This window comes from Beta vulgaris, chromosome 1, assembly GCF_026745355.1.
Source record: "Beta vulgaris subsp. vulgaris cultivar EL10 chromosome 1, EL10.2, whole genome shotgun sequence".
Taxonomy (NCBI): domain Eukaryota; kingdom Viridiplantae; phylum Streptophyta; class Magnoliopsida; order Caryophyllales; family Amaranthaceae; genus Beta; species Beta vulgaris.
In genome coordinates this window covers 56779150-56804288 of record NC_079202.1, presented here as the reverse complement: position 1 = coordinate 56804288, position 25139 = coordinate 56779150, and the positions used below count along the sequence as shown (strand labels likewise).

Genomic DNA, 25139 nt, shown 5'->3' with positions numbered 1-25139 from the left:
TATCCTTTTTTCTTTTCCACCACCCACCACCCCCACCACTATCCTTTTACCCTCTCCTCTTTTCTACACCACCTACCACCCCAACCACCACCACCACCACCACCTACAGCCACCCACGCAAAAGAAAACTGATATTTTTTTTTAAAATGCGAACATCTGGGTCATTCTTATATAGCTTGTTATCTAATATTTCGAATATTCTTTTTGTTAAGCAATGTCTTTCACTACAGCCTCATCACCCTCAAGCTTTAACGAACCTTGGAAGCATTTATATGGAGTGGTAAATATTCAAGTCTATATTTTCCATTAATGAGTAAAATATGTCACTTTCTATGCTTGGATATGCGTGGCACTTTGCTTGAAAATATATCTTGTGGATAGGCTCGTCATGGCAGTGGCAAGAAAACTGAAATTTTTTTAAAAACGCAAACGTCCGGCCAGGACATTCGCCCCATGGTTCGAACGTCCAGCCAGGACGATCGCCCCATGGTTCGAACGTATGGCCAGGACGTTCTGGCCATGGGGCGATCGTCCTGGCCGGACGTTTGCGTTTTTAAAAAAATTTCAGTTTTCTGTGCAATGGTTCTGTGCGAAGGTGGTGGTGGTTCTGTGCGACGAAGGAAGTGGTGGAGTGAGAGTGGTTGGTGGAGTGAGGTGGTAATTTCAATGGAGGTTACATGCAGTCGTGGTTGTAGGAAGAGCTAGTTGGGTAATCTGAGAAGCAACAGACTCTAGAATATTTGACTTTAGACTTGGATTTGTGGCATCTCTTTCCTCCTTATCCTCATCCACTGAATGTTTCGAGTTCGTAGCCCTTTGAAGGGCAACTGTCAAGGTCAATGATAACTAATTAAACTTCTAATAAAAATCAATACAGTGGCCTAAACTTATTGAACCTTATTAAACCTTATTGGAACTTATTGCCCTTATTGGACCTTATTGCAACTTATCTGAACTTATCTGAACTTATTAGACCTGAAACTTAATTTTTTAAGTTGAACGGAACGCACCCTTAGATGTCAGGACAATAATCACCCATAAACTACACTACAAAAAACTAACAAGTAATAACCAACAAATAGCATACACACGGTGAAGGTGGTGGCAGCCAGGCAAGGGAGGGGATGGTGGTGGTGATTTAAGGAAAAAAAGAGAAAGGTTATAAATGTAATTTTCATTTTTTTTGGGGGCGATTTTTAGTAATTGTGGGGCGATGTATAGAAGTTCAGTTTTTTTTGAGGATATGTTAAGAATATATTTTTGTGACTCCTTCCATCACGGACAAAATATAAAGAGGGTGTTTGTGGTTGAGCGAATCTTGGGGTAAAAAGAGAAGTTTGAGATAAATAGAGGTTTGATTAGTCCAAACTTCTAATAGAAGTATTTGATTGAGTAAGCATTGAAAGAGAGATTTGAGTCGAAAAAACTAGTTTTGAAAAAGCTGCTAGTAGGAGCTTGTTGGAAGAGAGATTTATGAATTTAGCCGTGTAATGAGTAGTATATATATATTATAATTGGTCAAGCTTTTATCAAAAACCTCTAGTAATAAATTATTTCAAATTCTTATTGGTCATTTCACCCAATAAAGTACCATTCAACTAACAACTATCTACCAAATAATTTCACACAAACAAACTCATACAAACCGTTAGTCAAAATAGCTAATACATACAGTTAGTCAAACTAGCTAATACAAATAGCTAACATCTAATACAAACATCTAAACGCTCACAACTAATCTCTAATTGCCAAACAGGGCTAAAGGGAAAGAAAATAGAAAGCATACATAATTTATACATATTCTAAACCAGATTCGATTCCAAATTTTGGATATAATCACCTCAACTGCAGTATGAGTATTATATATATCAGGCACAAGATATCTGCAGAAACCAAAACTAGAGACCTAGAATCAGATAGGTGCAATCAAGACAACTTCTGATCAAATGGTAAGAAAAGCTTTTCCTTCCCATCAATGATCATTATTTTCTTGTTATTTTTTTCAGTTAACGTAGAGTTTTAAAAACACATGATTAACAGAAGTCAGTAAATGATATTGCCATTATTCATGTTGACAGATTAATAATGGGAGCACGGTTGCAGCAGGACCGTGGGGAGGCCGAAACGGGTTTAAATGGGATGATGGAGTTTATTCTGGTGTAAGGCAAGTAGTGATCTCCTCAAGCTCACATGGAATTCACTTCATACAGTTTGAGTATGACAAGAATGGTCACACTGTTTGGTCTGACAAGCATGGTGGCAACTCTGGTACCAGGACTGACCAGGTAAAATATGCTCCCTATTCCCTAAACCTTTGACATTTTTACTCAGTGATAATAGGTAATATATTCAAAGTATAAAGGATTTGTTCTTTTCACGTTTTGTATATTCATACATGCAGCATATCACTTTAAATGGTCTCCAAGACTTGTATTCGGTTATTAGTATCTTGTTATGTGTTAATACAAATGAAGAAAGAGTTGATTTTCCGAAATAATCAATATAAATCTAACAGAATCCTACATGAGATAGTTGATATTAGTAAAAGAAATAGACAAATTTTGCAAAGTTAAGTTCAAATATGGTTGAATGCAGTACATGATTTATGATAAGTTCGTTTGGTACAAACGATTATATGTTCCATGATGCTATATTTGAGCTATAATCATATTTCTATTCTGCTACTGCTGTGCAGATCAAGCTTGACTACCCTGCTCAATTCCTAGTATCAATAAGTGGATACTGTGGTTCTGTTACACTAGGTGGCCCAGTGATTGTTCGATCACTTCTGCTAGAAACCAGCAGGAAAACTTTCGGACCGTTTGGCATTGAACAAGGAGCTCCTTTTTCACTTCCTGTAAATGGTCAAATGATAGTGGGCTTCCATGGATGGAGGAGTAACTACCTTGATTCCATTGGAGTTTATGTAAAGCCTCTCGGCATGCAAACAAAATCTTTGGAGACACACAAGGTATGGAGAACATTCTCCCCTGTTTTATATTCTTAGCTTGTTAGAATATTATGTTATGTTTATGATCTTATGTCAAAAGTCTTAAGAGCATTCCATGTATATTGACATTTTTTTGTTAATATTTCATTATAGATGATCCCTAGGAATAGCATGAAAGTCCTGTCTCTTGGACCATGGGGAGGGGAAGGTGGAATTGTGTTCGATGATGGGATATATGCAGGGGTACGGGAAGTGCATATAACGAGATCAGGAGGTTTGGTGTCCATCCGAGTATGTTATGATCAAAATGGAAGGATGGTTTGGGGACACAAGAGTGGTGGTAGTGGAGGACTCAAGCTTGATAAGGTTCTATATCTATCTTAGTATCACCCTCATGCTTCTTTTTTTACAAAAATAGATTATACTTTCTCATGTCTGGAAAGAATTTGTTGACATTCGTTGCATAATTTTCAGATTGTTTTCGACTATCCCTATGAAGTATTGACTCATATAACGGGCTATTATGGATCTACAATGTTGCGAGGACCTACAATCGTCAAATCAATTACTTTTCACACCAACAAAAGGAGTTATGGACCCTTTGGAGATCAACAAGGAATATCATTTTCCTCGGGCTCAATAGGTGCAATTGTTGGTTTTCATGGCAGAAATGGATATTTTGTGGACAGTATTGGAGTCCATGTACTTGAAAGCAAGCCAGTGATTGCTCAGCCGGTCATTGCTCAGCCAGTCATCGACCAGCCAGTCATCGCCCATCCTTATCATCATGATCCTTATAACAAGCCTAGCTTAAAATCTTCTGAGGTACATTTCATGTTATATAATTACAACAGCATGAATTGAAAAACTATGATTTGTCAAGTCATATACTATTTATGTCAACCGTCTGACATACTGTCATGGTAGAGAAAAAAGATCGATCAGTTGGTCTAAATGCATAACGGTTATGTTATGCACATAAGAACAAGGGAAGTAAAATGCCCTTATTCATCTTATTCACTATGGGTATTTTGGTATCAATTAAGACATTATAGTTATTTTCTTACTTGTTACATGCATAACTATTATTTCCTACCTCACATGTGGGTTATTCTTAACAATTATGTACATTTTTACGCGTTCCAAGTGAGAAAACATTGTCATTTGTATGATTTGCAGGTAGCATGGGGAGTGCCACTTCAAAGACAACTTTCAACACTCGATGAATCAGGCCCATGGGGTGGTGAAGATGGTAAGCCTTGGGATGATGGAATACACACTGGTGTTAAGAAAATTATCCTAACAAGAGGAGATGCTATTTGCTCAATTCAAGTTCAGTATGATCAAAATGGCCACTCTGTCTGGTCTGCTCCACATGGAATTCCCTACGACACTTGCACCTACCATGTAATTTCTTCTGGCTTACAAACTTGTATACTTATATATGTTGCTTCAGTCTCCTCTATATCATCATACACACTGTTTTTCTCAATATCAATCCTTCATTATTCGTGAAGGCCGGATGAAAATGTTTCTTGTAGGTTTGAAATAATGTTTTGAAGGGTGGTAAGTCTTTTTTAAGATGGAATGCCATATTTTCTTCTCAATCATTCTAACTTTTAAGTCAAGTAACTGAACAAATAGGTTTGAAACATGATTTCTATTTTAGATAATACTTTCCATCGACTCTTAATTCGAGCTCAAAAACTTTCTATTTTATGTCCTTGTACCTCTTTTACATGTTTTCCCTTAAAAATAAAATTAGGCACACAACTTCACAAGTATGCTAGTCTTTCTTTCAGCTATGAATCTATGATATTAAGACAATAATATATCTCTCCAAGAATTGTTGCAGATAAATTTTGATTACCCATATGAAGTGCTTACAAGCATCAGTGGAAGCTACTACTACTTAGCTGGAGATATGCAGAAAAGGGTTGTTAAATCTCTCACTTTCCATACCAACAAGGCAAAATATGGACCATATGGTAAAGCCGTGGGCACAATTTTTTCTTCGGCGAATAATGAAGGTAAAATTGCTGGCTTCCATGGAAGGAGTGGCACTTTCTTGGATGCTATCGGAATCCATATGCAACATTGGGTGCGCGACGAAGTGCCACAACATCCGTATCCTCCTGAGAGAGGAGTCTTTAGAAATCTGCTTCACAAAATTTACAGATGAATGAATAAAGTTTGTAATACTATGTATGCATGGCAGCATGTAATCTACGTCCGTACATATATTGAAGTGTGGAATTTGCTTTTGTATAGAGGTTCTGGTGAAGCTTACTGTCTATTTCATCAACTCTTTAGTATGCATTTTGTATGGATTAATTCTGCTTGTCTAATATATGCATGGAATCTTTGTTATTATATGTGTTGTATGATGATTTAGTAATGGTAATCTTCCTATTCTCTTAGAAAGATATTAATGGTGAAATTTTTGAGTTAACAAGCATAAAAATCAACTAGGTATTTTATAGAGTTTTTTTCTCTTCTTTTAGAATCAGATCTGATTATGATTTTATCTTCCAATATATTTTTAATACTTAGGTCTCTCGTCAGATAGTCTGATCAAACTTTTTTTTATAGGATCAAGTACCTTTTATGTATTTTTGCTAACTTTTGTTTCCAAATATTCTGTAAAAAGAAATTTTGTGTTACTAAAATCTATGTCTTCTGAAAATAAATATTTTAGTCAAACTTTTTTGTGTCGATCGCATTAGAGTCATGAGAGAGGGTGTTAATTTATGCCTTGATTTCTTGTCGAGGAAGCGAAGAAGAGAGAGATTCGAAAGCAGCTTGAGCGGGAGTGTCGCAGCTTGGCCGAGAAGACCAGTCCGGGCGGGCGTTGTAAGGCCCGGGCGGGTTCAAGGCTGCTCGGGTGGGCCTGGCTTGGTCTCTACATTTTGCCTTCGAGAGGCAGATTATACTTGAAAAACTTGCACTGGGCGGGCGCCCGGGAGAGCAGCTTGTCCTGTTCGCGGTTTTTGTGTCTTTAATCCGGATTTTTTTCGGATTGGATGCTTTGGGTTTTGGGTCATCTTGTAAACTTTAGGAGGTCATATGTAAGGCATCTTAAAGTCATTTATTAGAACCCTATGATTCAAATTAGCCACAAAATATAATTTTCTCTCCTCACTCTCTTCTTCTTCTCCATTGTAATTACTCCATTAGAGAGGTTAAAAAAAATTCCAAGGTTCTTGCTTGTGGATGTAGGTCAAGGTTGACCGAACCACGTTAATTAAATCTCTGTCTCTATTTATTGCTTACTTTTCTCATTTAAAAGTTTGCAACTTTGCATTTATTGTTGAACTTGAAGGCAACTAGCAAACTCTGTCCTAAAAATTGCATTTAATGCTAACACAAGGCGTTATAGAAATTTATCTTATCATTTTATATATATATTTATTTATATATATTAATATATATTATATATATATATATTATATTATATATTATATATATATATATAAATCAATTGTGTTTCGCGAAATCTTAATCTTAATTGCATGCCTAAGCTCAAATTCAACTAAAATAAACTACTTCCTCCGTTCTGTTTTAAATGAAACATTGGATGAAATGACACTATTCATTGATCAATTTTAACTCCAATTTATCGCTATTATATAAAGAAAAACATAGTCAAGTGGGATCTTGTTAGATTCGTCTCGATGCAAACTATCAAATTATAACTTTTTTATATTTTTTACGTGTACATAACTAAAGATATTAATGACTAAAGAAGCGCGTTGGGTTGCGTGAAAAAGCAAACGTTTCATTTAAAACAGAACGGATGAAGTATTTGATTTTTTTTTTGAAGGAATGGCATTTCATTAAATAAAAGTCATTCAACATTTACAATCATCCCATAATGAATTTAACATCACAATACTAACATTAAACACCCATGTACTAATAGCATAACTTCTACTGTGCTCCTTCTCATAACTTTAGATGTCTTTGCATCGTTCTTGATGGAGCGCCCTTGATGTATAATAATCAAAGTGATAAGACTTGTCTAGATCGTGAAATTTATAAGACAACTCTTCCAAATCTGAATGGTATAACGCTAAACCAATAAACGTTCAAATCTATAAATCTGCAAAACGAATCTTTCGAATTTGTATCATTGCATACACAAAACACAAAAAAAAGTAACAATAAAAGTCCCATCATGACTAATACAAGGGAAATAATTGAACTCCATATAAGGGACACAACTGAGTAGCGTGTGATATACTAGTGGTGTTGGCATCATTTTCGATCCCAGAGATTTTGGGATTGAGTCTCACCCCTTGCAAGCAAGAATTCCTAATTCTCCCCCTCCTTGTAAGAAATTTCATCTTATATTAAAATAAATATAAGGGACACAACTATATGAGGGACAAACTGTCAGCACCATGGACCATGGTGATCTTTATTGAATAGAATATTGAAATTGAAAAAAAAATAAAAAATTAGAGCTTACCATGGCTAGGGTTTTGAATATATGCTAGAGGTAATTACGATTTTGAGCTTAAACAGGGTAATACTTGATTGAGCTAGACTGAGTTGAGAGTTGAGTGAACATAAATAATATATACCTAAATTTTTGTACATAAAGTTAGTAGCACACTAGCACTTATATCTACATCAAAAAAAAAATTACAAGCTCTAATGCAGTAAATAGTAGGTGTTTACGTCTGTATGGTGAAGAAGGTGTGCACAACGAACATCAAGCACTAGGTTATGAATTGAACATAAAGACCAATATCAATGAACATATACTAACAAAGATGTACATATGTTCATTTGGTTTGTTAGTCATGTACGTGTATTCATTTGACTTATTATTCATATATATTTGACTTATTAGTCATGTACATGTGCACATCTTACTCACCAGACGAACGTAATGTTGCTTTATCTTTTATCTTAATTATACTACGACAGCCTATAGTGTTAAACTCAATTATTGATTGAAACCTGGTTTCTATAGATTCCTTGAACAGTTGAACAATCTCTGTTCACTACTTTAATTTACTTCTACGATGATGGGAAAAAAAAAATGGAGAAGCAGATGCCTTAATTAACATCCACTAAAATTATTCGGACTTCTAACTGAATTGAATGAAAATTTATTGTTAATTTGTTTGGATATGCGTATGCAGTGCTATGCTTCTTTGTGTTCGTCAATGCAAAGAAAACAAAGTAGATGCTCCTGATAAATTTGTCTGAAGATGGTCTTCTCATGGGTGATGGTATCTAACATTCCCTTATATAATAATTAACCAGGCCATAGTATTTACTATTTTGCACACTTGCAAGTGAGAATTTTCTCAAAAGCTAATGGGGTTTTTTAGGAATTTAGAATTGAGATCACAAAATTTGCATCGTAATATGCACTATTATTCACGTATCATAATGATGAATTTATAATTTCTCCACTTGCAATGCAAATACACAAAGTGTAAGAAGACGGATATGGAGAACAAAGTAAAAGAAGGTATGGAGTTGGACATGGAATAACTTTACGCTTACGTCAAGATGCACATTTGTGGTTAATGTCGAACAACAATTCTATTTTTTTAAAAAAATTTGGTGATGTGATATAACTCAACCTCAACCCTTAAGGTCTTTGAGTTGAGTCTACTGGGTTAGACTAGATTTGGCAATTCATTTATTCGAGTGGGGTTCAAGTTGGGTCATCTTAGATTTCGGGCACCAGGTCGTGTCAAGTCACTAAATTAAATATGTCGGGTGCATGTCGAGAACGGTTGTAATTCGGTCAGGTTTGCCTCTCTTCTTTCAGGTTCGGTCGGGTTCGACACGTTCAATATCGGGACATGTCATCTTGTGTGTTCATATGGTGTTGGATCGGGTTTATTGCAAGTTTGTAACGGATCGGATGCTTTCAAGTTCAAGTCATGCGTGGGTCGGATATTTACCAGGTCAAGATAATAGCGGTTTGGGTCAGGTTCGAATCAAGTTCAGGTCGATTGTTATCAGATTGTGTTATAATTGGGTTGTGACAATAGTTTCGGGCCGCTTCGAGTGCACAACGAGTCATGAACCTTGTGTATGTGGCGCTGCTTCAAATTTGTATAATTATCCAAGATTCCATTGAAAACCAATGATTCAATAACTCTCTACTTATATGCCTTTTTGTAGTAGCGTTAGTTTATGATTTATGTTATTATGTGGTGAAGTCAATGACAAGCCGAGTTATCAACAATTAACAAGTCGAGTAAAATTGAGTAACATGTATCAACAAGTCGGGTAAAACCATATCGGGACCGCAACGGGTCTGATAAATCAGGTAGCGGGTCGCAACAGATCGTAATAATAACAGTTTCATGTCCTAATCTGGTCAGGTATCAAATCAGGTTCAGATTGTCGTCAAGTCGAATCACTTCAGTGTTCGGTCTCTTTTGCGCGGGTGTCGGTTCAGGTCCAGGTCATAGAGTATTGAGTCAAGATCAAGTAACAGTTATTATCAGGTCGGGTACAAGTCAGGTTATAGGTGACCTATTTTACCAAAACTACAGGTGCAAGTAAGTTACATATCATTACAGGTTCAGGTCGGATTCTGAGGTCATTTTTGAGAGCTATAGGTTAGACCCTAGAGCAGGGAAAGGATAGGGAACCCCATACCAGAAATTTGAATATGTAGCAAGATTTGATCGCTAACCTCTAACGAGGAGGTGGATATCCCAGTACCTATATCTGGGATGCCAATATAGACCGTTTTGTTGTGAGATGAATGATATCAGATACTCCATATAAAAATAGATTGTTAACCCAGATTACCAGTATATTATGTGTTGAATAAAATGAGACTGAATGACTACATGAATTTCAAATTATATCCTTTTTTTATAATATGAAATCGGCTATATATATTTTGAAAGCATTTTAGGTACCTTAAATGATAAGATGCTAGAATATTTTAGATTTGACTGAATTGATAAGTTAAAATAAAATTTGCGAAGGTTAAAATGACTGAAATTGATAAAGTAAAATGAATTTTTAGCTTATCTAAATCAGTAGACCGAACCTTTTTAAAATTCTGATAGCAACTGATTTTGCCACAACAATTTATCAGCTTAAGCAACTTTGTCAAACAGTTAAGCTAGTTAGCTATTTTCAACGCGTTATCAGTTTGAGCTAGTACTTTATCAGTTTCAGCTAACTTAAAGGTAATGATGCAAAAAAGATTTTGATTCTGCAATTTGACGTGCTATCAGTTTTTATATACCAAGAAAACACAAATGTCTACAGAAACAAGATTTGTGTTTTCCCACCTTGTGTAAAGTGCTACTGGAATGGTAACAAAAAAGCCTTTTCCTTTCAACATTGATCTTTATTAATTTCCTGTCTTTTCTTTTAGGAGTGTTTTTTATCACAATTACAGTAGAGTAAATTAATTAATCACCATTATTAATGTTGATCATTGACAGAGTAATTACAGTGGAAGTGAAGGGAAGTACATAGCAGTAGGACCGTGGGGCGGCCAAAGTGGATTGCGATGGGATGATGGAGTTTATTCCGGCGTAAGGCAAATAGTGATCTCCACCAGTTCATCTGGAATCCATTCCATACAGTTTGAGTATGATAAGAATGGTCATTCTATTTGGTCTGACAAGCATGGGGGAAACACTGGTACCAGGACTGATCAGGTAAACTGTCATACTTTTAACGAACTGTTTGTCTGTTTGATAGACAGTATCAAATGGCGGTAATGAGAATGAATTCATACACAGTTTGTAAGGAAAATCTCTAACTCATTACCAACATGATGAAATCTCAGCTCCAAATATGTAATTATTTTCGCTAGTCCTACATAGTACTAATGGATATAATCATATAAACATGTGTCACTTTTAACTTAGAAAATTGCACTAAACTCTATAACCATTCTGCCATATGTTACTGCCTGTAGTTTTGTAGTCGGTAATAGATGGTGATAATGATTATGCATTTATACGCAATTTCGTGAAGTAAGTCTTATTTCAATCTCTATTGTGATGGAACTTCATCCCAAATTTGTTTTTTCTTGAATGAAAAATCGACTTTAAAACATTTATGCTTGCAGCTTACTCTGACAAATACTATCTGATAGAGTACTGATCCTGCTATTATTTTGCAGATCAAGCTTGACTACCCAACTCAATTCCTAGTCTCAATTAGCGGATACTGTGGTTCGATTTCTGAAGGTGGTTCAGTAATTGTTCGATCACTTTCCTTTGAAACCAACAGGAAGAAATATGGACCTTTTGGCATTGAAAAAGGAGCTCCTTTCTCACTTCCTGTAAATGGTGAGATGATAGTGGGTTTCCATGGATGGAAGAGTAACTACCTTGATTCTATTGGGATTTATGTAAAGCCTACCCTCCAAACTAGACCTTCAGATATGCACAACAAGGTTAATATAAATCTGTCATCTTTCTAGAATTCTTGTTAATGTTTTGTTTTGTCTAAATTTGTGTAATTTCGTACTAAGATCTCATGTCAATGTCCATGATCATATTTGTCATGTATTTTGTCTTAGATCTTTGCCCTCACTTATTTATCACCTCTCAAAATTGTAATGGGTAGCAATACAAAATTACTTATCAAACAGATTATAGTTATATACTACCACTTACTAAACAAGCTGTACCAAGGATGTCTTGGCCTGTGGTTAAAATTGAGGTGCTGTGAACAATAGGTCACAAGTTCGAATCTCCCCTCCCCTTCTTTGTACTGCCTTCGTGGCTCATATGGATAAAAAAAACACTTACTAAACAAGTTGTAAAAGATTTCTTATAGGAATTGACTTGTCACAGTAATTGCTTCAACAGATGATCCCTACAATATCTTTTACTGATGTTAATAGAGGAGTTATTGGTGGTGGCAAGAAAGTCCTGTCACTTGGACCATGGGGTGGAGATGGCGGAAAGGTATTCGATGATGGGATTAACTCAGGAGTAAGAGAAGTGCATGTAAAGAGAACAGGAGGGTTGGTATCGATTCGAGTTTGTTATGATCAAAATGGGAGGGTTGTTTGGGGGAACAAGAATGGTGGATCAGGAGGACTCAAGCTTGATAAGGTTATATATTTGTAACCTTTTCTAAGTTATGTACATATTCTTTTATTTCAAATAATCTCAACAAAATGTGGTTGATTTTTGTGTCATTTTGCAGATTGTTTTTGACTATCCCTATGAAGTATTGAATCATATAACAGGTTACTATCAATCGACGTTTCTACGAGGACCTACAGTCATCAAATCACTTACATTCCATACCAACAAAAGGAGCTATGGACCATTTGGAGATCAACAAGGCTTCTCCTTCTCCTCTGGCTCATTAGGTCCAATTGTTGGTTTTCATGGCAAAAATGGATATTTTGTGGATTGCCTGGGAGTCCATGTACTCGAAACCAAACCATTCCTCCCTCACCCTCATCCCCATCCTTTTGACATGTCCGGCTTAAAAAACTCTGAGGTACATTTCGTGCTATAAAGCACACTATATATTCTCTTAAGTTTTACTCACTAGACCATCTCCAATGCACAACTTTGAGCATTGATATCTGTAGCTACATAATTAGTTAAGTTTTGGAAAAAGCTAATATTAAGAAAATGTACATCAAAACACAGATAGCGAGATTGCACATGACTATACATGAGTTTTTAGATATTGTCAAAGATTTCTATCTATAACTTTCTAAAGAGCGCGCAAGTAGAACTCAAGAAATTGGAGGGAGTACGAGAGGTTGTCATGTCAATAATAAATCATCTCATGATTGCTTGCCATTTAGCATATTATGATTTTTGTATAGCTAAGTAAGAGGACATGCTCATTTGTATGATTTGCAGGTAGTATGGGGAGTGCCAAGACAAGATACTTCTCTCTATGAAACAGGGCCATGGGGAGGTGAAGGAGGTAGGCCTTGGGATGATGGACTACATACTGGGGTGAAGCAAATTCGTCTAACAAGAGGAGATGCTATTTGCTCAATACAATTTCTATATGTTCAAAATGACCGCTCTGTTTGGAGCACTATACATGGAATTGCTAGCAACATTAACACCTACCATGTAATTTATCCTGACTCAATAACATCTCTTTCTATGTTGTTGTCTTGTACTCGAGGTAGTACTTGTTTATCATTGCGATATGTGAATAGTGTAATTCCCACCTTTCATCTTTTCATTTCTCTTCAAAACCCCTTTATTAAGTTTGGAAAAAATCACGTAGGCATAGGCTTCTTCTTTCTGAATGCAATGATGGGGCCCCTCCTTACCATAGCAGCCTAGACGAGGGCCAAAGCTCTGCTTGGTCCACCACCAGCACAAAGGAATCATTATTCACAAATGTCACTTATTATTCTATTATCTTTTGTAGCACTTTTCTCCAGTTCACTTACATGTCATGATTTATATATTTTATTCCCCTCTGAGATAAGTGAAACACTTCTCTCAAAAACTCATATAAAAGAGATAAGTGTTTCATTTATTTCAGAACAGAAGAAGTATATTTCATTTTCCATTGTACCTTCCTACTATGATGAAGTCAGGTCTTAGGCACACATACATAACTATCTACACAAGTTTAATTTGTCAATCTTTCCATCATCAATGAAACGAAGACATTCCCATTAATTCTAAGGAGCCTAACTTTTCATGTATGTTGTTGCAGATAAAGATTGATTACCCATACGAGTTTCTTACAAGTATTAGTGGATGCTAGGATATCCCAAAAATTGGAGATATGCAAAGAAGGGTAATAAGATCTCTGACCTTTTATACAAATAAGGCAAAATATGGACCATATGGGAAAGCTATAGGCACATATTTTTCTTCGGCGAATCGAGAAGGTAAAGTTATTGGCTTCCATGGAAGAAGTGATACATACTTGGATGCCATAGGAGTCCATATGCAACATTGGGTGAGCGACGAACTGTCCCGCCATTCCAATCATCCTGAGAGAGGAAGCATCGGAACTTTGCTGCACAACCTTTACAAATGATGTCCGTGAAACTATGGCTCCGTTTGGTAGGGCGTAAAACGTTTTTGTGGAAAACTGTTTTTTGTTTGGTTGGCAAAAGAGTGTAAAACTATTTTCCCTTGGGATATGGAAAACCATTTTCCCTTCAGTTTTCCTTCTCTCTTATACAATCCTCTCACTACCTTCTTACTTTCCCTTTCATTTTCCTTTCATTTCATCATTTTTCTTACATGAAACCAAACAACGGAAAACTAATTTTGGATTTGTGTTTTACATTGTAAATTGTTTTCCATGAAAATCATTTTACACCAAAAATGTTTTACGCTCTACCAACGGAACCTATATAAGCTTCATGCACGTAATCTATCTTAGTAGTGAGTATACATAAACTTCAAGTGTGGAACAATATGTGTAAGGGTTCTTAAGATGTTTATTGTCTAATTAGTGAACTCTTTGTTATCAGAGTTGTATTGTATTGTATTGATCATCTGTGATTGGCTTTTTAAGACTCATACGTTAAATAAAAGTTCATAATGTTTTGGGTTTTTGTTAGAGCTATTTGTTGGAATGATTTCCAACATAATGGTATAGTATTTATGACAATGTAACGCATTAGAAGAGTACGAAGGAATTGTAATGGTTATGATGTCAAACACTTGTATATTGTTAATGATATGAGACTATCTATGTGTTTTGGTGCAACTGAGAGTTAACTGGGCTAAATTCAAGACTGAGCGTGATTGAAGAAAGGGAAATTCCACTCTTTTTTGCATTTCATACGGTACCACTATAGTTTGGAGTTTGGACTTGTTTTATACCATAACATTACGTTAGATAAAATATTAGTTTTGGATTCAATAGGGTTTAGTAGTTTGGCTCGTTTACGTGTCTTGTACATCGAGAATAGACTCAACTAAGGTTTGGGCGTCATTTTGGCTTTTATGGGTCAAAATTGAAGTCGAAATTAGAGAAAATCAAATAGAATCTCGTTTTACGTGTCAGGAATGCCTACTTGCTTCTTTTTTTTAACGAATTGGACCTTAAATTTTATCGCTAAGGACAAAAATGACTCTCAAAATCTTAATTATGCAAAATTAGACAAACCCCTAACCCTATTGAAGGCCCAAGCTGATGTTTTGTTTAATATAACGTCATAGTATAAAATAAGTCCAAACTACATTGACATCATACGAAATCCAAAAATATATTGGATAGCAAATAGAAAAGTCCTAAGTACAATGATACCAAGTGAAATTTCTCTTGAAGGAAATAAATATTGTCTTCACAATAATCATATGTGAACGTTATGATATTCGTAAAGGACAAGAGGCATGTAAGATCTGTCAAGGGTATATGGGTTCGATCAACTTATGTTGCTCTTGTTTTACTTATTTTTAACTTATCGATATTAAAATAGTTTGAACACTTCTATTTTATTTATGATTTTATTAATATTTAACATTATCTCAAAATAGTTTGAACACGTAGTTTTATATTTTATCTTTAATTGTAAGATTTTCTTATGTGACAACTATTTCGAACATAGAAAATACTTTTTAGTGATGAAAAAAAATGAGAACTAAGAGTATCCTTAATAATGAGTGAAAAAAAAGATCAAGTAGGCGATCTTAATTTAAACAAAAACCATTAATGATGATTGGGAAAAAGAATGAGAACTAATGAACATATATATTAACAGGGATGTACATATGTTCATTTGGCTTATTAGTCATGTACACGTGTTAATTTGACTTGTTATTCATGTACATATATGCACCTTTCTCACCATACGAACGTGAGCTCCATCTACGGATTAGATAAGGTGACACCGCGCTTACACTTTCTACTAGAGGTGCCATTGGGCGGCCCCAACCGGACCCAGTTCGGGACCAGCCCGGTAACAGTGGCCTAGTCCGGACCACCCCGAAACTGTCCAAAAAACAAGGCTACAGTGGGTCGATTGGTGGAGGAAATGAACCGGACCGCCCTGGAACCGCGGTTTAAACCGCTAAAGAACCGTATGTTTTCCTAAGGAGAGAGGGAGAGAGATAAGGAGAAGCATTGAACCATTGATCTGGCCCTGAACCGGCCCGTTCATTAAACCGCATTGAACCGTGTTGTAATTGGTTTAGGGTTGATAAATGCTAGCCTGAACTTGAACCGGACTGGACTGGTCAACTAATCGGTCCAATTCAAGTTAATGGTTGCCTGAAGCGGCCCGACCTTGGAACCGGCCCTGACCGGACCGTGGCCACCTCTACTTTATACTACTGTGCAGTAAAAAAAAAAAAAATCAGGGAGGATGAAATTAAAGGGGGAATTTCAGACTGTCAGTTCCCCATCCTTCCAAAAATCCAAACTAAGATAGGGGAGTTTCCCCGCCACATCCTTAATTTCTTCAATCTCTTCATCATCTTCAAACTAAACAGATACTTGAAAACACAGAACAAAGTAGTAATAATGCTGATGAATTTTTAGAAGAGATAACAAAAATAACAAATTGTTCATCAATGGAGAGCTTAATCATCCCCTGCAAATCAGCCCCACCTATACCATTTCTTCCCGATTTCTCTCACAATCCCATCAAATCAACTGTATCTTTCTCTAAAACTCACTTACCATTTCTTTCAAAAACCCCAGATTTTGCAAAATTAAGTAATCTTGTTAAATTGGGTCATTTTAGGGAAGCCATAACTGTCCTAGATTCATTTTCTAGAAATGGGTTTAAGCTAAAAGCTGATTCTTTTACCCAGTTGCTAGATAGTTGCATTGATCTCAATTCAATTGAATTAGGGCGTGAATTGCATGCTAGAATTCACTTAGTTGACGATATTAGTCTGTTTGTTGAGACAAAATTGGTTAGTATGTATGCAAAATGTGGGTGTTTGAGTGATGCGCGTAAGGTGTTTGAGAAAATGTCTGAGAGAAACTTGTTTACTTGGTCAGCTATGATTGGGGCATGTGCTAGGGAGCATAGATGGGGTGAGGTGTTAGACTTGTTTGGTTTAATGATGGAAGATGGGATTTTGCCTGATGGGTTTTTGTTTCCTAAGATTTTACAAGCTTGTGGGAATTGTGGAGATTTTAGGACTGGGAGGTTAATACATTCGTTGGTGATTCGAAGTGGGATGAGTTCGTGTAAGCGGGTTAGTAATGCATTGTTGGCGGTGTATGCCAAGTCTAACAAGTTGGGTTCGGCTAGGAGGTTTTTTGAGGAGATGGATGAAAGAGATATTGTTACCTGGAACTCAATGATGTCTGGATATTGCCGGAGAGGTGAGAATGGTGAAGCGTATAGGTTACTGAAAATGATGTGTGAGGAGGGGATTGAACCTAGTTTGATTACTTGGAACATATTAATTACTGGTTACAATCAATCAGGTGACTGTGATGCTGCCATGGAACTCATTGACCAGATGAAAGGTTTTGGAGCGATTCCTGATGTTTTTACCTGGACCTCCATGATCTCAGGCCTTTCTCAGAATAATAGGGTAGTTGAAGCATTAGAACTCTTCGGGGAGATGCTTTTGGTCAATGTTAAACCGAATGAGGTTACCATAGCTAGTGCAATCTCTGCCTGTGCATCTATTAAATCTCTAGAGAAGGGAAAGGAGTTTCATTCGGTAGCCACTAAAATGGGTCTCTCTAACAATGTTTTGGTTGGAAATGCACTAATAGACATGTATTCAAAATGTGGGGAACTCGAAGCAGCACGCAAGGTCTTTGATCTGATGTCTGAAAAAGATGTTTATACATGGAATTCAATGATAGGAGGCTACTGTCTAGGTGGTTACTGCGGCAAAGCCCATGGCTTGTTTTTGAACATGCAGAATTCAGAGACATCACCCAATGTCGTGACTTGGAATGTGATTATCTCAGGTTTCATCCAAAATGGAGATGAAGACCAAGCCATGGAGCTCTTTCAGATGATGGGTAAAGAGGGGATAGTAAAGCCTGATACATCAACATGGAACTCTCTTATTTCTGGCTATTTACAGATGGAGCGCAAGTATGAGGCATTAATGGTCTTCCGACAAATGCAGTCCGCAGGTTATCGACCCAATCCAGTTTCAATTTTGACAATTTTACCTGCTTGTGGTAATCTGACAGCATCAGACAAGGTGAAAGAGATCCATGCTTGTGTGCTACGTGGAAATCTAGATGCTCATATCGCTCTTTCAAATGCACTAATTGACGTTTATGGCAAGTCAGGCAACCTTGCATACTCGAGGTCCTTATTTAACTGTATGTCATCAAAGGATATCATCACTTGGAACTCATTTATCTCTGGTTATATTTTACATGGTCGTTCAGATGATGCATTTGAGGCCTTTGATCAGATGACAAGGGAGGGATATAGACCAAACAGAGGTACTTTTGTAAGCCTCATACATGCATGCAGTCGTGCAAATTTGGTTGAGAAGGGGAAACAAGTATTCTGGAGCATGACCAAAGATTTTCAAATAGTGCCGAGTTCTGAGCATTATGCAGCAATGATAGATTTATTTGGCCGTTCAGGTAGGCTAAAAGAGGCAATTGAATTCATCAACTGCATGGAGATGGAACCTGAATCAGCTGTATGGGATGCATTGCTTACAGCCAGCCGATTTCATAGCAATATTGCTTTGACAATCCATGCAGGTGAGCATTTGCTTGAATTGAACCCTGGAAATGGTATGGTGCACCATTTGGTCTCACAGGCTTACATGACATATGGAAAATCTGGCACTACTCTGAAAGAGTATAGGCCTTGGAAAAATATTGATGTGAAGAAACCTTGTGGGTGCAGCTTACTTGAATTGAAAAATCAGTTGTATCTATTTCTTAGCGCTGACCATTCTACACCAGGTTTCAACTCTCTTTCCGATTGGCTGAAGAGTATAGCAGGAAACGTTGAGTCACCCGATTCAAACAAAATCCAAAACCTTCATGAAGAAGATCCCGAGGAAACATGTGGGTTACATAGTGAAAAGCTTGCCCTTGCTTTTGCTCTTCTCAACACTGATTTCAAAGTTAAATGCATAAGGATTGAAAAGAACTTTCGAATATGTGAAGATTGCCATCGTACAGCTAAATATATTTCTTCAGCATATGGTTGTGAAATATTACTAAGTGATACAAAATGTTTGCATCATTTCAAAGAAGGGCGTTGCTCTTGTGGGGATTATTGGTAGTGTAAATAAGAGTAACTTGGCGACCCATTTGATTTTGTGGATTAGCTGACGATCTGTATATATGTAGTGAACTCGATGCTATTTGGCTGTACCAAAAAATTCCGCAATGTGAAGTATTTGAGGCTATGGCTCTTTTGCATCATTTGGCACTTACATATGAATGAATTACACAGATATTCAACATTTTTGAGGGGAGATGATTCAGAAATATTTTTCTCCTTTTTATATGTTCTGACTCATAATTCACTTGGTAGGACTGTACTAGGAAAGAATTGTTACTTTGTATTATCCTGTAAATCTCAATCAATTTAATTTATGTAACTCTTTAACTGTTAAGATCATCTCCAAGAGACCATCAACTGCTAATATGTCGAGCTTCTTAAAAGATTAATATAATTGTTAGGAGTTAAGCCATCAATAGCATCTATGCTTTACTCTTTCTGTCATTTATATTTGTATCTTTTTTTTCCTGAAAGTTGATTGATAATTTAGAGTAAGTAATTGTAGAGCATACTTGTATCTTCCATAACTGATATTCATAACTGTTTGTTGTACCAATTTGATGAATTTTGTTGCACGCATTCAGTGGGATTTTGGGGTTTATGGCAGTAGCGTTTGGTGAGAAATTGGTATTTTGTTGACATTTTGTAGTTACCTGACTTACCTCTGACTGTACTTTCTATTTGGACTTTGATCTGATTATCTGAATGGTCTCTCTTCTGCAATGGTAAGTATTTAGTACCCTGATTCTTGTTTCTTGTAAAATGGCTCTTCTTTTAAATATGTCAGGTTGCTCAATCCAATGCAAAGGGCTTAATGATAAAAAGTCTTGATGAAGCATATCTATCTACCAACCTATGGTGCATAAAGAAGCTGGTGGATGCAATGCTGCTTATCTTCATCTATTATTTTTGGTAGTCGTCAGTCTCAATACTCATGAAAGAAATCTTCCTTGACTTCTGGATACTTTCTAGCCACTTTTGCTTTAAGATTTTTTAGATGGTACTATAATACATATTGAAGTGCTATGGTTCCAGTGATTCTTTATTAGCACATTAAGTGTTGAAAATTATGATGCTCGGACTATGATACTCGTAGCAGGCCTCCAAGTGTCCGGCTCGGCTGATTTATGGAAAAAATTCCATGATCTTAGCCCAAAATGAAGGGTCGAAGTGTCTACTACCATCTTCACCCATACCGGATTGTGGAGGATACGACACAGGTATCTATGGTAAAATGAAGGGTTGGAGTAACTGAGTAACATAGGTTGAAAATTGAAAACGAAGCTTCAAATTTTTTCATAGCAGGTATCAGCTTCTCATTGCTATGCTAGTTAATTACTTCTGGGTCCCAACAAAATCCTACTGGCATAAATTCCGTCATTTGTGTAACAGTTGCGCATTATTCTTTGGATTTATAAATTTTATTGCCAGGGGTTTGCTTGGGTGTATTGTACTGTAATGTGAGGTCTTGTTTCTGTCTTTACTTTTTTTGCTCAATTATTTTTTTGATCTACGATGTTCTTGCTTCGTTAATCCTTCATCTAAAATCTTTCATTTTTCTTGACAGGAATTCGTAGTTTGAATTCACATCTTATAGCCTTAGAGCTTTCATCTTGAGGCAAAACTATGAATCATAAAGCTAGTTGTAGGCTTATATTGCATCTGAGCTATCAAGACGATTGTTGTCCTGTGTTGAGTAATGTAAGCAACTTTTTCTTAGATGATCAGAAAAAATCCGAAAGTAGTAACTTTTGCAAAAGAGAAAAGGCTCATGACATGCTTTTTGTTTTGGACTAGCAAGGATGGGACAGGACTGAAAGTCAGGACGAGCTACAGCTTTCAGAACAAAATTTATTCTTTTGGCATACTACCTGTAGTTTTTGGTTGATCTGAAATCGACTGTCTCACAGCAAAATGAATGATGCCTGACATATTGAGAATGTGATACAAGAATGTATCTGATACATACTGAGCAAAAGTAAAAACTGATATTCCTCTTCAGCCATCCGAAAAGAGAGGGACCTAGTTATCCCTGAAAGAAAACCTCCTGTGAAAGTTATGGAACAGAGCTGGCTGCACCACTAGTCAACATTCCGTCCATAATATTGTTGCATGAACAATTTTGTGCTTATTGTTTGGCATTGTGCAATAAGATATACGGGAAAATAATGTGACCGTTCTAAGTGCAGGATGCTTCTCTAATCAAAAGAAACACCTTTACTGATTCCTTAGGAATCTGATGCTCTTGCTTTCAGTCCCCCTCTTCTGAAGTGGATGGGAGCATTAGCTTCTTCTGCATTTTTCTGATTTGTTTGTAGGAATTTGCCATACTGGAATCCATTATGTAGGTTTATAAATTCTTCTTTGAGCTCAGTGACATCAACTCATAGACAAGCAGATTGTGTACCATCTGACAGTAGTTCACTGCTGGAAAATGGTAATTACTAGCTTTGAACTTCTTGCTGTACATTTATTTATCATCCGATATAAGATTGCAGTCTAAAAAAACTCATCGCTCTTGAGTTTGTTGTTGTGATTTTCAGGATACCAACAAGAAGCCAGTTGTTGTTGGGCCATGGGGCGGTCAAAGTGGATCTAACTGGGATGATGGGGCATACACAACTGTGAGGCGAATACTAATAACACATGGAGCTGGTATTGACTCCATTCATATCGAATATGATGAACAAGGATCTTCAGTGTGGTCGGATAAACATGGTGGCAGTGGAGGCTATAAAACAGATGAGGTTTGTTAAACCTATTTATTGTGTTAACCTTGAATCATAAATTGAAAAAAGATCTTTTTTTTGTCATCATTGTTTTCGTTAAGAATTTTGAAAGAGGGGGTTCGTGGGGAATGGGTTTTGACTTGCATAAAAGTGAAACATAGCTTTAAGTTAGAACTCAAACGATGAAGTTCCATCTTACAGGTTAAACTTGCATACCCAGATGAATTCCTGACATCTATTCATGGTTACTATGGGCCCTTGTATCATGGTGGGCCACTTTGTGTTCGATCCCTGACCTTTGTCAGCAATCAAAAAATCCATGGACCATTTGGTGTCGAGCTAGGAACATTCTTCTCTGTTCCAAAGGCTGGTGAGAGAATTGTTGGCTTCTATGGAAGATCTGGTTGGTTCCTTGATGCCATTGGAGCGTATTTGAAGCCCTTCGAACAAAGAAATGTGTCAAAACCTATGGTTCATTCCCAAAATTATGTTACAAACGGGGTTGATCAATCTGGTTACTCAGTAATACATGGTAGTTTAGGAAAGGATTATGACATAGTGCTTGCTATAAAACAGAGGGAAAATTACAGCCATGGTCTTGCTCCGCCAAAAATAACTGAGGTTGACACCAACTCGTCACCAGTATCATTCTCAAGACAAAGTTCACGTTCTGACTTCTCTGATGTAGAAGGCAAAGATAAGGTGAGAAATATATTAGGAAGAGCTGTTTTTTTACAACCATACACTAAATGCAATGTGACTACATTTACATTGCGAAACTTCCTTATGTTTTTTCAGGTGTTGGCCCTTCCACCCGTTGCTGAGACAAAACCATCAGGCGTTGTGACTCATGGACCCTGGGGTGGCAATGGAGGAACTTTGTTTGATGATGGAGTTTACAAAGGTGTCAGGGAAATTATTATATCTCGAAATGTTGGTATCGTTTATGTGAAGGTGTTATATGAGCAGAACGGTGTAGCTCTATGGGGAAGCAGGAATGGAGGGACAGGTGGATTTAAAAGGGAGAAGGTAATTGTTTGAGTTCTGTGGAAGTTAATTTTTGATCTTGATGAACTATATCAAAATGGCTACTTAACTTTTTTCCCCTTTTACACTGTATTGTACTGACCATATATGTACTGTATCTTTACTCTCTCAGATTGTCTTTGATTATCCTTATGAAATCTTGACACATATAACGGGATTCTGTGGCCCAACGATGATTAGTTCTTCAATTGTAAAATCGATCACGTTCCACACCACTAAGGGGAAACATGGACCATTTGGTGAAGAGCAAGGTGTGCCCTTTACCTCTAAATTAAAGGAAGGGGAGATTGTGGGCTTTCATGGGAGAAAAGGACTGTTTTTAGATGCCATCGGGGTTCATATTAAGGAGGGGAAAGTAACACCACAAGTGCGCCCTCCTCTGCCTCTGAGTGACTTGGCTATCATACCTGCTACCGATCAAAATTCCTTGTGGCCTAGCAAGAAAATAATTGCAAGCGGAGCACCAGCAGAAGAGGTATGTTCTCAAGCTCTTAGAATTTTTGTTAACATGAAACACAAGATAGAGGAGAGAGAGATAGAATTAATAAAGTGGCTCATGTGATAGGATAGAGAAGAGAACAAAATCCCAAATAAGGTAAATGTAAGTGTTAAAAGCTGTTCTGAAACGTCCACTTTTTATAAGCAAGTGTTAAGCTTATTGAGAAACGGACAGGGCAACTATAGCGTCTTGTGCGTACTTTGTGTTGCAAATCATAGTCTAGTTCAAACAGTACTATATATGATTCGGTATGTTTTTTCAGCCCGCTCACAAGGTTGTGAAAGAACCAGCTCAATGTGGACCTGGACCCTGGGGTGGTGATGGAGGAAAATTATGGGATGATGGAGTCTTCACTGGAATTAAACAGGTGTTTCTGACAAAATCTGAAGTAATCTGTTCAATTCAGATTGAATATGATCGACATGGTCAGTCAGTTTGGTCAGTGAAACATGGCGGTAACAGTGGTACAAAGACACATCGGGTATATTGAGTCTCCTATCATCCTTTTAAATTTAAAGCGAAAAGAACTTTCTTGAATGTCTATTATTTGTCTCATTGATGTTTTCTTCTCAATTATCATCTTTGTATTGCAGATAAAACTGGAGTATCCACATGAAATGCTTACCTGTATATCGGGTTACTATGGTTCGGTAACTAAGGATGATCCTTCCAAAGTCATTAGATCATTAACGTTTTATACTAGTAGAGGGAAGTATGGTCCATTCGGTGAGGAAATAGGAACGTTCTTCACATCAACTACTACTGAAGGGAAAGTGGTCGGCTTCCATGGAAGAAGTGGCTCATACTTGGATGCTGTTGGTGTACATATGCAGCACTGGATAGGGAGCTACAAGCAGGCGAAACCTTCCGGGTTTTTCAAAATGTTTGGCTGAAGAACAGCAAGGAGATGGCGACTTCTTCAATAACACAATTCAGAGTAGCAAGTCATTACACATTGTTGGATGCCTTTCTTTTTGTTCAGTGAATTGTTTTTTTTTTTTTTTTTTTTTTTTTGACGGGAAACTCAACAATTTATTCAATCAACTCCAAATCGTTTAATACATAGGATTGTTCAGTGAATTGTTGGAAATGCCTTTATTGGGGAATCTGTTGAGAAGAATGTTGTTAGTTGCACTTACTGATCACAGCTGATTTTATGTTGAAATTGATTATAATAGTTTAAAGATAATAGGGAATGAATCTTGTTTTATATGGTGGGCACTAAGTCTCTTATTAAAGGTCGTTTATATACGTCACTTTTAAATCTATCATTTATCTCTTCTTGTAAGCCTGTTTCACCCTAGAACAATTAACCTAAAAGATTTACCCTCTGTATATATAAAATCAAGCATTGCATTTGCATATAACTTTGCACCCACTATTATATAGTTTTCTTAATCATTCTCATGAATAGCCTTGATGTAAGGTTACGACCTTGTTCTTCTAGCCGAAAAGAAATAATTAAAACGTATATAGTATATTTGGATAAGGGTTGATACAGTCTACTACACGATTAAAAAAATTTATATAGCATAAAAAAGGTTAATAACGGAAATTGAAAAAGTATGGTCTATTCAACTAAATGAATAATTAGAATTTACTTTAAACCTTAAATTATTGTAAAAAAATAATAACAAAAAAAAACACAATTTGATTTCTACTTGCCAAATAGTTTTTTTCAGCCAAATTTCTCTTAACCTATAGCAAGAAGGAAATGACAATTTGATTCCTCCTCCACAGTCAGTACTTTTTACCTTTTGA

At 36.6% G+C, this 25139-nt stretch overlaps 1 protein-coding gene and 1 non-coding gene across 3 annotated transcripts; both read left to right on the top strand.

Annotated features, from left to right (window-relative positions):
* The first annotated feature begins 1703 nt into the window (after window positions 1-1703).
* LOC104890703 (jacalin-related lectin 3) lies at window positions 1704-14474 on the top strand. Its single transcript, XR_008967858.1, has 13 exons — window positions 1704-1949; window positions 2079-2285; window positions 2696-2971; window positions 3104-3316; window positions 3425-3775; window positions 4130-4357; window positions 4806-5129; window positions 10393-10611; window positions 11082-11357; window positions 11776-12024; window positions 12119-12421; window positions 12796-13017; window positions 13619-14474. It is a non-coding gene; the product is annotated as a jacalin-related lectin 3 (transcript).
* Window positions 14475-16176: 1702 nt separating this feature from the next.
* LOC104889177 (jacalin-related lectin 3) lies at window positions 16177-24588 on the top strand. 2 transcript variants are annotated; one of them, XM_057395031.1, is made up of 8 exons: window positions 16177-18306; window positions 18805-18819; window positions 21647-21850; window positions 22034-22534; window positions 22631-22861; window positions 22992-23354; window positions 23641-23859; window positions 23972-24588. In XM_057395031.1, exons 1-8 carry the CDS (start codon window positions 16438-16440, stop codon window positions 24269-24271), a joined length of 3702 nt encoding a protein of 1233 aa, XP_057251014.1. In that variant the 5' UTR covers window positions 16177-16437; the 3' UTR covers window positions 24272-24588. The 2 variants fall into 2 exon arrangements, with proteins under 2 accessions (XP_057251014.1, XP_048495357.1); XM_048639400.2 differs by lacking the exons at window positions 16177-18306; window positions 18805-18819 and adding an exon at window positions 20042-21540.
* Window positions 24589-25139: the final 551 nt, after the last annotated feature.

What these genes read in the sequence shown, in the direction of transcription:
- LOC104889177 (XM_057395031.1), top strand. Translation starts at nt 16,438, where the DNA reads ATGGAGAGCTTAATCATCCCCTGCAAATCAGCCCCACCTATACCATTT. An exon ending in ATGTAGAAGGCAAAGATAAG is followed by an intron (nt 22,535 to 22,630) that starts GTGAGAAATATA and finishes ATGTTTTTTCAG; the next exon opens with GTGTTGGCCCTTCCACCCGT. An exon ending in GTGGATTTAAAAGGGAGAAG is followed by an intron (nt 22,862 to 22,991) that starts GTAATTGTTTGA and finishes TTACTCTCTCAG; the next exon opens with ATTGTCTTTGATTATCCTTA.